This window comes from Pezoporus wallicus, unplaced genomic scaffold, assembly GCF_028554395.1.
Source record: "Pezoporus wallicus isolate ANWC-B61680 ecotype Strahan unplaced genomic scaffold, APGP_CSIRO_Pwel_v1 contig_14477, whole genome shotgun sequence".
Lineage (NCBI taxonomy): Eukaryota > Metazoa > Chordata > Aves > Psittaciformes > Psittacidae > Pezoporus > Pezoporus wallicus.
In genome coordinates, this window is record NW_026637052.1 from 48,132 (window position 1) to 60,400 (window position 12,269).

At 56.5% G+C, this 12,269-nt stretch overlaps 1 protein-coding gene across 1 annotated transcript; it reads left to right on the top strand.

Annotated features, from left to right (window-relative positions):
• Positions 1-1,065: 1,065 nt before the first annotated feature.
• On the top strand, positions 1,066-11,130 carry LOC130595868 (CCN family member 2-like). Its single transcript, XM_057402947.1, has 5 exons — positions 1,066-1,163; positions 5,408-5,621; positions 9,702-9,953; positions 10,300-10,508; positions 10,819-11,130. Exons 1-5 carry the CDS (start codon positions 1,101-1,103, stop codon positions 11,128-11,130), a joined length of 1,050 nt encoding a protein of 349 aa, XP_057258930.1. The 5' UTR covers positions 1,066-1,100.
• The last annotated feature ends 1,139 nt before the right edge of the window (positions 11,131-12,269 follow it).

Below are 12,269 nucleotides of genomic sequence, written 5' to 3' on the forward strand. Positions count from 1 at the left end.
CCCAGCACTCTGCTGAGATGGGGCTGGGGCTGCACAATGTGGTGCTTCCTGCTTGTGCTCCTGCCTCTCGCTTTACGCTGGATCAAAGGAAGTGCAGATATCCTAGAATCCCAGCCTGGGTTGGAAGGGACCTTAAAGCTCATCCAGTCCCAACCCCTGCCACGGGCACGGACACCTTCCACTGGAGCAGCTTGCTCCAAGCCCTGGCTCCAAGGCTCCATCATGTGCAGCAATGATTCCTGTCCCGTCCCCAACCTGTCCCACCGCAGCCAGCGAGGACTGAGAGTGCCCTCTGCTGCTCTCCTGATCGGCATCCTTCCATGCAGCATTCCTGAATAAACAAACCAGCTCTTTACTACACAAACCAGCCCTGTCATAAACTAAAGGTCTTTTTGTGCAGGCTCTGCAGGAGCCTGGCTCTGTATTGCAGCACCAAACAGAAAGGATCATGCCCCAGGATAAAAATGGATGATATCCAGGATAAAAATGCACGATATCCAGCATCAATCCCGAGGTGAAAATAAAGCACTTGGAGGGAATCGCTGTCCTTTATCCATTACCTTCACCCCACAGCTTTTCATTGCCTTGGAGCTTTTAAGTCATGGAACTTCCATTTCTTGGAGCTGGCAGCACCGTGTGCGTGATGCACGGGCAGCGATGGGACCCGACCGCACCTCACAAAGCCCCTGCTTATTGCAGCACCGCAGAGGACCACGAAGCTCCGCTTATCGATGCCCTTAGTTCCTGCAGCCGGAAAGGAACGGGTGTAGGTGAGGAGGGGGGGGTGGATGTGTCAGGAGAGCTTCCTACTGTTGGAATTAGGAGGAAAAAGGAAAGGGTAACCCCGCTTGCACTGGGCTCGGCTTTACCCACGTGGAGAGCGCCCGCGCCGCACGGATCCGCTCCTACCCCCGGGAATTCGGGCCGGTCCCTCGCACCCAAGCCTCCTGCTCCCCAGGCTGTCACTCAAGGCGGAGCCCGCCCCTTCCAGCAGCCTATTTAAAGAGGAGCTGGCGAGCGCCTCGCTCCGAAGGGAGAGGAGGACATCGGAGGAGAAGGAGCGAGCCCGCCGGCAGCCTGGATCCGCCGCTCGGCTCGGCATGGCCGGCAGCCGGGGCACCCTGACCTGCGCCCTGTGCATCCTCCTCCTCGCTCCTGGCTGGGTACGTACTGCGCGGAGGCAGCTCCTCCTCGCTTTGGTGCATGGGGATGCTTTCTGCTGCCGCCTGCCCCTCTGCAGGGTCCTGAGAGCAGCCCTGAGTCGGCCCCTGGATCTCGGAGCTCTTGGCAGATGGGGATGGAGTTGGTGTCGCTCCGCTCGCGGCTGCTGGAAGCCAGCCCTGGTTTACACGGGGGAGAACAGAGAGAGTGAAGTCGCTGAGTTTGTGCCACTGCAAGGAATAAAAGCCTCCTGTCCCAGCTCCTTACCAGCACCATCCTTCCCCTGCTGCCATTGAACCCATCCGTGTGCTCCCCAAACCGGGCATCTCGAGGGGATGCAGCCTCTCCAGCTGATTCTGCTTAGGACTTTTGTGTGCTGTTACAGTGCCAGAGAGGGCAGGGACATGGACGCAGCCAGGAATGGTTCTCAGTTGCAGTGAGTGCCTTTGGGATGGGTGAGGGAGTGGGTTCACAGGGGCACAGTGCCTCGCAGGGGTTGTTTGCTGACACATGCACTAACCGCCTGGTTGGTGCTTTGCTCCTGGCAGCGCTGGCATGTGCCAGCTCCTTTCCTGACAGGAAAGGTGTCCTGGGACCCAGTGCTGCCACCAGCCAAGGCAACCCCTGCAGTTGGGGTGGTCCTTGTGTTCCTTACACTGAGTCAGTGCAAATGGAGCTTTTGCCTGTCTTTGGGCTCTGCGAGGGGTGTTCAGAGGCTCAAGCAAGGGCATTGAGCTGCTCCTCCTGGCCCTGTGCTGCTCAGAGCTGAGAGCAGGACCAGGGCTGCTGGAGGTGTCTTCAGCTCAGGCTGGGCACGTCTGTGCCATGGGGGCAGTGGTTCTTTCTCTCCTAACAGGGTGCTGTGCAGCAGCCTCAGGAAGGTGACTTGAGAGCCTGGGATGGAGGGAGAGCTGGGTCTTGGCTGCTTCATCTGCTGCCAGCCCTGCAGCGTGAGAGGGAACCAGGGATGTGTTCACGGTGTTACTTACACTGTGGCTCCTGCAGCACTTCGTGCACAGCCAGCTCTGCTCCAGGTCTCTCCTTTCCCAGCCCTTTGAATGCAGCCACGAGCCCAGATCCTCTTTGGTTTGGCCTCAGTTGGTTCCCTGGGCTCCTGTGGATGTTGTCAGGAAAGAGAAGCCCTGACGGTGGCACAGAGGTGACACCGAATGGTGTGAGCTCCTGCCCCCCCCCTGCTGCCTTCCTGAGGAGCAGAGGGAATTGGTTCATGGGAGTGTGAAGCAGGAAGAACGCACTCACTTCTTCCACCTCCCCAGGTAACTGGGGTTGGTGCTGGCAGCTGGGAGGAAGCTTGTTGTGTCTTGTCTGCCGAGCAGATGGGACCTGGGAGCTGATGGAGGAGAACGTGCACGGAGCACAGGCAAGGGAATCCTCCAGGCAGATGGTTTCACTCCCACTGGGGCTTGGCCACGGCTCCTGGGAGTGGCAGATCCACACGCGGGGAATCGATAGGAGAGCCGCCAGCAGAGCAGGCAGAGCTGATATTCCAGGCGTCAGCACTTCTTATCCCATCACCTTGATCTCTAACACTGGTTCTGCTCTGCAAACCCCAACAGCAACAGGGTCGAGGCGATAGTGAACTGCTCCAGCCCTCGCAGCATCCCTCTGGCCTCGCTCCAGCAGCTCCATGTCCTGATTTATCCTCTTTGAAACTGCTGTGGGAACCACTTCAGTAACAGGGAACTCCTGGAACCTGGCTCAGTGCTGACTGTCCCCAGGTGCAGGAGCTCCCCTCTGCAGGCAGCATTCCCATGCTCCCTGGGAGCCAGGGCACAGCTCTGCTCGTTCTCTCCTCTCTTGGGCCTGGAGCAGGGGTTATAAATAGGAGGAGCTGACTTTGCTCAGCAATAAACCCAGGAGCTGCAGCACACCCTGGGGCCACTGGACCGGGTGAGGAAGAGGCACGTCTGCACTGGGAAGTCTGGGAATGCCGTGAGGATACGGGAGACTTGGGCCTTTTAAGCCACACATCTGCTGGCAGGTTGGGTGTAATCACCCAGCAGGTCTCCAGTATGGTGGAGATCTGGGTCCAGATGCTTTTCAAGCACCTGTGATATAAGGAGGAAGGGAACAGGAGGCAAAAGCCAGTGGTCAAGTTCCTGTGGTGAGTTATTAAAGGAAATAAACAGCACCGACAACGACGAATGAAGCCAAGAAGGAAAACCCAGCTGGATTTGACTCCATTGCATTCCCTGTTATCCTGAGAGAGGCCGTTTTGGTTTGGTTTTCAGTAGCAGGGCTATTTTGAGAGGGACTCTTTCTATGGCCTGTGGCTGACGCTGCATTGGAAAATGCTGCTCCTCCTTAGTTTTTTCAAGTGCATGGATTGCATCTTAATATAGGTACTGTGTGAGGGACGTCCCCCCTCCCTCTCATCCATGGTCGAATAACACATCCTTTTGGACGCTGCAGTGATTGCCTGCATGAAGCGCAGTGAAAACACTGCTGTGTTTTCAGTGGCTTTTATTGCCCTCTGTGGTCGGGAGCTGATCCCAGCGATGTGCCGGCTCCCACCAAGCGGCTCTGGGAGCAGCTGGGATACAGGCAGGAGGGGCCGGCTTCCAACAGCCCTTTGTGCTTGGAGCTGCTGCTGGTTCCTGCTGAGCAGGGTGAGACTCTGGGAGGATTCATCCCTGGCAGTGTTCAAGGCCAGGTTGGACACAGGGATTGGAGCAAGCTGCTCTAGTGGAAGGGGTCCCTGCCCATGGCAGGGGTTGGAGCTGGAGGAGCTTTAAGGTTCCTCCCAACCCAAACCAGGCTGGGATTCAATGACCCCGATTTGTGAGTTAAGGTTCTGGCTGGACCCCATCCTGCACTGCACCGCGCTGGTTGTTGCTGCAGAACAAAGCAGTTGGCATCTCCTGACCCCACGTGAGCTCAAGGCAGAGCAGCTGCTTGAAGCAACAGCCACAACAGCTGGAAAAGCTTTCCTGCTGTTATTAGTGACAAACACAATATCCGAGGAAGCTGTTTCACAAGCAGGGGCTGGATGGGACACAATGAGTGCAAACAGAGCTGTAGCAATGCAGTCATTTGACCTTGATTCCTGATTTCCCCCCCAGCTGCTCTTGGGCTCATTCCAGCTGCCTGGAAAAGCCCCTTTCCCTGCCTGGCTCTTGCTGATGGAGCTGTGAGGTTCTGCCCTGTTGGGTGCTCCCCTCTTCACCCAGCTCACAGTAAGGCAGGATCCCAAAGGTGTTTGCTGGCATCATCTACATGCAAGGGGTGCATCTGCCCCTAGGTTGGGTGCAGCATCAGAGCACTGCTAGCTGGAGCAGTGCTCTTGTGTCCCCCGAGCTACCTGGAGAGCATCAATGGGCAGAAACTGCACAGAAAACCAGGCCAGGGCTGGTGCCCGGATGCTCTGGGGAGGTCTTTGTTTAGAAACCGTGTGTTCTGCATCCTTCATAGCCATGCTTTTACATCTTGGCACATCCAGCGCTGAGGCTGCGTTTGATCCAGGCTGGCTCGGGATGAAGATGCTGCAGAGGGAGTTACTGGAGTGCTTGAAGCACCCCGGGGGAGCTCACCCTCCTCAGCCAGAGCCTGAGCTCTGTTTAGCATCTCAAGTGCTGTAAAGCCCAGGGTGGGTATCAGGAGGTACCTAGCACTTCCGAAACCTCACAGGTGGGCAGAAGCAGATCCACAAGGTCCCAAGGGCAGCTGTATCCTCTGCAATGGGGAGAGGAGGGGACGCATCTCTGGGAATAACCAAGGAAGGATGGCATCCAGGGACAAAACAGGACTTGGAGCTTTAGGATGGGGTTTTGGTGCTGCTAAAAGGACTTTGGGCAAGTCCTTTCACCACACACCTCAATTCTCCACCTTCAGATGGGCGCAATGATGCTGCTCCAGTCTTTGATGTCTTCTTCTATGTAAGAGCTGGGAATTGCATCCTGACAATAGCTCCTATTTCCTTGCTTCCAGGGAAGCAGGGGGCTGAGTCACGCAGGGGATCCAAGCCCCTGCTTGTTCTGTTTGCTTTGCCCATGGCTTCCCAGAGCCAGCTTTGGGCTTTATTTTCCCTTGAGCCTCAAGGAGTTGGGGATGAGGAGGTGAGCTCAGCCCTGGGAGCTGCAGCACCTCCTCTGCGGCAGGAGAGGGGGGTGAGGTCCCCCCCTCCGCTCCTCTCACCGGGTCGCTCGCAGCAGGATCCTGTTCCTCACTCCCCTGCCCGGCTGCCTTGCGGAAGACTCATTCTCTCCATGCCTTGTTTGCCCTCCAGGTCGAGCCGCAGCCCTGCCCGTACCCATGCCTGTGTCCCTCCCAGCCTGCGCGCTGCCCCGCCGGCACCAGCCGCGTGTTGGATGCCTGCGGCTGCTGCAAGGTGTGCGCCAGGCAGCTGGGCGAGCTCTGCTCCCTGCAGCAGCCCTGCGACCATCACAAGGGACTCTACTGCGACTTCGCCAAGATCCACAGAGGCAGCGGGATCTGCTTAGGTGAGAGCGGGCTCTCGGGAAACCCTCGGCAGCGTCGGAATTCCCTGCAGCGCTTGGAGCTGCATCCCGCAGCACCCGATGGGAGCCCCGGCAGCCCGCAGGTTCCCTGATGCCAACACGCACGCACAGCCTGCTTCCTCCTCGCCACAGGCACAAGTGGGGTTTGGGATGCTCCTTTGTCCCTCTGAAGTTGGTAGGAGGCATCGGCTCATCCCGTAGTGCCTGTGGGTGGACGGCACCAGTCTGGACTTGGGCTGGGAAGTGTTTCTTGTCAAATCTCCCCACCTTGCACTGGGGGTTGGTGTTTTGCACTCAGTGCTTCAATGCAAGGGCCGTGTGGGTGGGAACAGCTGGGCAAAAGGAGTGTGGATGTAGAAATGACACTGAGCCAGGTAAATACACAGCATGGAATCAGGGAATGGTTTGGGTTGGAAGGGAACTTAAAGCCCATCCAGCTCCAACCCCTGCCTCGGGCAGGGACACCTTCCACTAGAGCAGCTTGCTCCAAGCCCCTGTGTCCAACCTGGCCTTGAACACTGCCAGGGATGGGGCAGCCACAGCTTCTCTGGGCACCCTGTGCCAGTGCCTCAGCACCCTCACAGGGAAGAGCTTCTGCCTAAGAGCTCATCTCCATAGAGCTGTTTTCTCTGCTGCTGCCTCTTCTCAGCCAGCAGAGGAAAATCCGGCTGCTTTGTGCCTGGTTTGTTCAGTTGCTGGTTTTAAAGCATGCAGAAATGATTCCGGTGTAGAGGAAAACCCCTGATGCTCTCCTGAGTCTCCCACTCCCTGTTCAAACCCAAGCCTCCTCTGCCTGGAAAGCCAGGAAGTGATCGGCCCCTGCATGGGGCACCTCTGGAGTCGCATACATTTGGGTTTTGACTCTAAGCAATGAATTTAGCTTGGAGAAGGCGTTTTCTCCGTTCCTAGGAGAGGTTCTGGGAGGTTGTTTTGTTTTCCTCCCCCAGTTATCGTGATCTTTAGAAGCCCCATGAGCTCCCTTGTGTAAGCATGGGTAAACCTAGGAGCTGCCGATGGGAGCTGAGGGAGATGGATGTAGGTGGGATAGCATCCAGTGGGTGTAAACTGTTGACTGCCTGGTGCAGACTGGAAATGAGGTGTCTGTTTGTGGAGTAAAGGTGGTTAAATCACTGGAACAACTTACTCAGGAGCATGGAAAGGCTGAAAAAGCTGGGGCTGTTCAGCCTGGACAAGAGAAGCTGTGTGGAGACCTCAGAGCAGCTTCCAGTGTCTGAAGAGGGGCTATAGGGATGCTGGGGAGGGACTCTTCATCAGGGACTGTAGTGACAGGACAAGGGGTAATGGGTTAAAACTTAAACAGGGGAAGTTTAGATTGGATATAAGGAGGAAATTCTTTCCTGTGAGGGTGGTGAGGCACTGGAATGGGTTGCCCAGGGAGGTTGTGAATGCTCCATCCCTGGCGGTGTTCAAGGCCAAGTTGGACAGAGCCTTGGGTGCCATGGTTTAGTGTGAGGTGTCCCTGCCCATGGCAGGGGGTTGGAACTGGGTGATCTTAAGGTCCTTTCCAACCCGAACTATTCTGTGGTTCTATGGAGCAAGCTCCATGTCAGACTCCACATTAAGACTGGGCCCCTTTCTAATAGAAGTGATTTGTGTTCTCCATGACACAGGGTTTGACACAAAGATTTGGGGGTGATCCCCCCGTATCCCTCCTCTTTGAAAGTCAGACTTGATGACCACCACTGCCCCTCCTGCCTTTAAATGAGAAATGGAAGTTTTCATGGCAGGAACCCCAGGTGGACCCAGACCGGGATGTCCCCTAAACTGGGTGGAGGGTTTGGGCCATAATGTGCTTGGGTGGTATTTTTGTGGTGTCCACACTGATCCCTTGGAAGATGGGGGATTTTGGAGGCAATGAGGGAAGCTGAGGGTGGAATTGTGGCTGCCCCATCCCTGGCAGTGTTCAAGGCCAGGCTGGACACAGGGGCTTGGAGCAAGCTGCTCTAGTGGAAGGTGTCCCTGCCTGTGGCAGGGGTTGGAACTGGAGGAGCTTTAAGGTCCTTTCAACCCAAACCAGACTGGGATTCTATGAATGCTGAATCAAATACAGGGAGGGCTCAATGCCTCTGAACAGAGAAGAGAGTACTCACAAGCAGAGAAATCAGATGTGATGGGAGCAGAAAGGAGCAGAGCAGTGTTCAGGTGCCACGGGACGAGCTTCTAGGTTGGGGGTGACCACAAAGCTCACACCAGAAGAGACAGGATGGGAGCCATCGCGGTGAAAGCCGCTGTGTTTTTGTTTAATGTCATCTCAGAGCACAGCATTTCACGTGCCACAAATGAGTTCTTCCCTCCCTGCAGAGACCTTGGGGTATCAGGAAGGTAAACACGATCCTGTCGGAAGTCTGGAGCAGGAGAGCCTGAGGGTGCTCGGGCGGCCCGAGTGGGTGCAGGGAGCTGGCAGAGCTCAGCCATGGGAACTCTGCCATAATCCCTGTGGAAAAGGGCAAAAGTCTCCTTGGCGGGAGGGGAGGTGCCCAGCGGGGCTGGTAAATAAGGAGCTGTCCCATTCCACTGGCGCAATCCATCCTGGGGCTTTAATTGGATCAGGTCGAGGGGAAAGTGAGGTCATTGGAGGGTAAGGAAGGGCATGACGGAAGGGTTGAGGTTTGCAAACAGACCAGAGCCCTGAGCAGGCTGGGAGAACAGCACGACCGCTTCACTGGGGAGGAACAGGGCTAGAAAACACTGAGAGAGGGTTTAAAAATAAGCATGAATGGTTGCGGAGAGGGAAAGCAGATGGCTTCCATTTCCATGGAAAAAGTGAGGCTTTGGGACTTCGAAGTAGGAGCTCGGGAGTATTTTTATCCCAAAGGCATTGAAAAGAGTTGCAAGTTGAGGTCCAGCTCTGATTAGAACCACAGCAGCAGCCTGGGTGGATTTGTGTCCCCTCAAGGAGTAGGTGGGATGGGAAGAGGCTCTTGCTCCTTGTTTGCTCCAAACGCTTTCTGCCTGAGACAGTATTCCACGGGTGAGCAGGACTAAGGGGAAAATAGATCAGGTTTCCTGGTAAGCCCCTGCAAGCAGCCAAGAATCCTTCGTGTTGGGAACTTCCCAATAGAGGTTTGTTTTGTAAGGGTCAGGATTGCAGGCATCAGCAGCTGAGGAGAAGTGGCCAAAAGCAGGATTTCTGCCCCGTCAACCACTGAGATTGCAACATTTCAGGCTGAAAAGACCAAAAACCAGCAGAAATACAAAGGATGTCCTCACAAAACTTGTCAGGAGTTATTGAAATGCCTCAAAACGTTCCCCTTCCGTGATATCAGAAGGTTCATCTCAATCTTTATCGTATCTATAATAATTGCCTAAGCAAACGGTTCCCCTGTGGATACAGTCCAACAGGGATTTTGGTTGAGCTCTTGTAAGAGCCTAAAGGAAATCTTTGATAGCCAATTGAAACACTTCCCTTGTTTCTCTTGGGAAACATCCCTGACTTTGGTCCGGGCCTGCAAAACTCTCAATCAGCTACGAGGTTTTGGCTGGAAAACTGCCACTGGAAGAGTTTGGGCTGCTCTGGATGCCAGAACTTGTGAGCTCTGCTGGTGCCCATGGGCTGCAGATGGTGTCAGAGGTTGTGGTGGTTCCTTGTTTTGCTCATTGAAGTTGTACTGGGAAGGAGTGAATGGCTTGCAGGAGGGCTGGGGATGGGAGAGCTGGAGATCAGAACAGAGGGAAGTCAAAGGAGCTGTGGCTGGAAGGAAGAAGAGACTCGCACAACGCAGAGGAGCCCAAAAGGTCATAAACCAGAGTGTTACTTCCCTTCTGTAGGTACCTTTAGACACAGAATCATAGAATCAACCAGGTTGGAAAAGAGCTTTAAGCTCTTCCAGTCCAACCATTCCCAGCACTGCCACTGCCACCACTATCCCATGGCACTGAGGCCTCATCTCCACGCTGTGTGAACACTTGCAGGGACGGCGCCTGCAGCCCTGCCCTGGGCAGCCTGTTCCAATGCCTGAGCACCCTTTGGGGCAGGAATTGTTCCTCAGCTCCATCTAACCCCCCCTGGCATCTCCTCAGCTCCTTTCCTCCTTCCCACAGCACACGAGGGTGCAACGTGTGACCTGCTGGGCAAGATCTACCACAACGGGGAGAGCTTCCAGCCCAGCTGCAAGCTGCAGTGCATCTGCATGGACGGGGCCATTGGCTGCATCCCGCTCTGCTCCGACGACCTGCGCCTGCCGTCCCCCGAGTGCCCCAACCCACAGCGGGTCAAGCTCAGCAACAAGTGCTGCGAGGAGTGGGTCTGTGCGGAGGGCGGCGAGGAGAACCGCTTGGACACAGCCATGGCGGGTGAGTGGTGGGCGCAGGGGATGGGGACAGGGGATGTCTGGGGGATGGACAGACCCAAAGCGCCTTTGGGTCGCGGCTCTGACTTGGGGCTGGTTTGGGATTGGTGCTGGCTGCTCTCTGTGTGAGCAGCAAGTGCTCAGCTCTCAAGGTGAGACCTCAGGGATGCTGCAGGGAGGTTCATGCACCCTCTGATAGTGCAGCCGGGATGTGGTAGGAAACGTCCCCACACTTGGCTGCATCCTTCATCAGAGCAGCTCATGGGGTGGACCAGCCCTTTGCTGCTGCTCCTCAAGAGCTACATCAAGCTGGGTGCATCCCGAGCGCTGATCCCTGCCTCGCGGCTCAGTTTTCAGGGAGCATCCAGCACCCAAGCCAGAGGTGAATAACCTGCAGGAGAACTGCTTGGTGCAGACCACGGAGTGGAGCGCCTGCTCCAAGAGCTGCGGCATGGGCATCTCTGCACGGGTGACCAACAACAACCCCCAGTGCCGCCTGGAGAAGGAGACCCGGCTCTGCATGGTCCGGCCCTGCGACCTCCCTGTGGACAAAACCAAGGTACCGGGCTTGGGGACAGGAATGCCAGGGGGGTACCCAGGTGGGTGCTTGTGGGGTGTGAGGCTTTGTGATGGAGCACAGGCCTAGGTGGACCCTTCATGTAGGTTGCCCAAGGAAGTTGGGAATGTCCCATCCCTGGCAGTGTTCAAACCTCGTTGGATGGGGCTTGGAGCAAGCTGCTCTAGTGGAAGGTGTCCCTGCCCGTGGCAGGGGTTGGAGCTGGAGGAGCTTTAAGGTCCCTTCCAACCCAAAGCATTCCATGGTTCATGGGACCATCCCATCCCTGTTAACCCGTCTGCTTCCTCCACAGAAGGGCAGGAAGTGCGTGCGGACCCCAAAGCCCCGCCAGAGCCTTCGCTTTGAGTTCTCGGGCTGCACCAGCTCCCGTTCCTACCGGCCCAGGTTCTGTGGGAGCTGCACGGACGGGCGCTGCTGCACCCCGTACGTCACCAGCACGGTGGAGGTGGAGTTCCACTGCCCCGAGGGGGACTTCTTCCAGCGCAAGATGATGTTCATCAAGGTGTGCTCCTGCCACCACGACTGCCCCAAGGACAACGACATCTTCCTGGCCACCTACCACAGGAGGATGATCGGGGACCACGTCAAGCCTGAGCGGCAGTAGTCCTGTGACCCATAGGCTGAGGTGTCAAGAGGGCTCTGCAAGTGCTTTCACGGCTGCATCCCAGGACAGCGCAGCCTCTTCCCCCTCTGTGAGGGGCTGTGTGTGCCCTTCGGGACCATGCTGTTCACCACCAGTGGTCCAAGCGTTAGGAGAACAGCCCCATCTGCTCCAGGCTCCTGACCTTCACCCACCCGAGGCAGGGAAGGGACCAGACACAGGCTTGAGCTTCCAACCTGATCCATGCTCTGCTGGCTGGATGGGAGAGTAGATCCACCCTGTCTCCAGCAACAGGTTGGATCCAACAGAGTGGCAAAAGCTCTTCCCTTGTGCCCACCTTCCACACTTCCATGTGCTCCAGGTCACTCTGCTCCTAAAGAGGCTGGGCCATTCCCTGGGTGACCATTCTCTGGCTGTGCTGTCCTTTGTGCCCTGTTAAACTCCTGTCCTGGTGTGCTGGTGAGGGTGACAGCACAGGCAAGGCAACAGCGAGCTCGGTAGTGTCCAGTGTGGCTCAGGGCCTCCTGTGGGAAGGGGTTTCTGGGGAGAAGAAAGCATCCAGCCAGGCTGCAGCTTCACACTGGTGGGACCGTGACCCAGGGAGCAGTTCTAGCATGGAATGGGTGGGCCTGGGCTGAAAGGGTCACACATCCATTGCTGCATTTCAGCTCCAGGGTCTTTGCTGGTGGGTCCTAAGTCATGGAATCCCAGCCTGGTTTGGGTTGAAGGGACCTTAAAGCTCCTCCAGCTCCAACCCCTGCCATGGGCAGGGACCCCTTCCACTAGAGCAGCTTGCTCCAAGCCCCTGTGTCCAACCTGGCCTTGAACACTGCCAGGGATGGGGGAACACAGCTCTGGTGCCCTGGCAAGAACAATGACCCTGTTGGTAAATGGAATTCCCGAGGTAGCGGCGTGTGCTGGGTGTCTCTGAAGGGGAAAGGAGGATGATCCCTGGGGGAGCAGCAGCCATGCTGCCACACTGCCCACATCTCCCAGTGCATTCAGAGCCTGATGCTGGAGGATGGTCCCATCTGTCCATATCAGCTGGATGCCATCTCATGGCCCACATCTCGGTCCCTTTCCCTGCTCTCAGCCTGTGGAAGCCCATGAGCCTTCTGCCTCCTGTAAGCAGCTGGAGCTGT

What these genes read in the sequence shown, in the direction of transcription:
- LOC130595868 (XM_057402947.1), top strand. Translation starts at nt 1,101, where the DNA reads ATGGCCGGCAGCCGGGGCACCCTGACCTGCGCCCTGTGCATCCTCCTC. An exon ending in TCCTCCTCGCTCCTGGCTGG is followed by an intron (nt 1,164 to 5,407) that starts GTACGTACTGCG and finishes TTTGCCCTCCAG; the next exon opens with GTCGAGCCGCAGCCCTGCCC. An exon ending in AGGCAGCGGGATCTGCTTAG is followed by an intron (nt 5,622 to 9,701) that starts GTGAGAGCGGGC and finishes TCCTTCCCACAG; the next exon opens with CACACGAGGGTGCAACGTGT.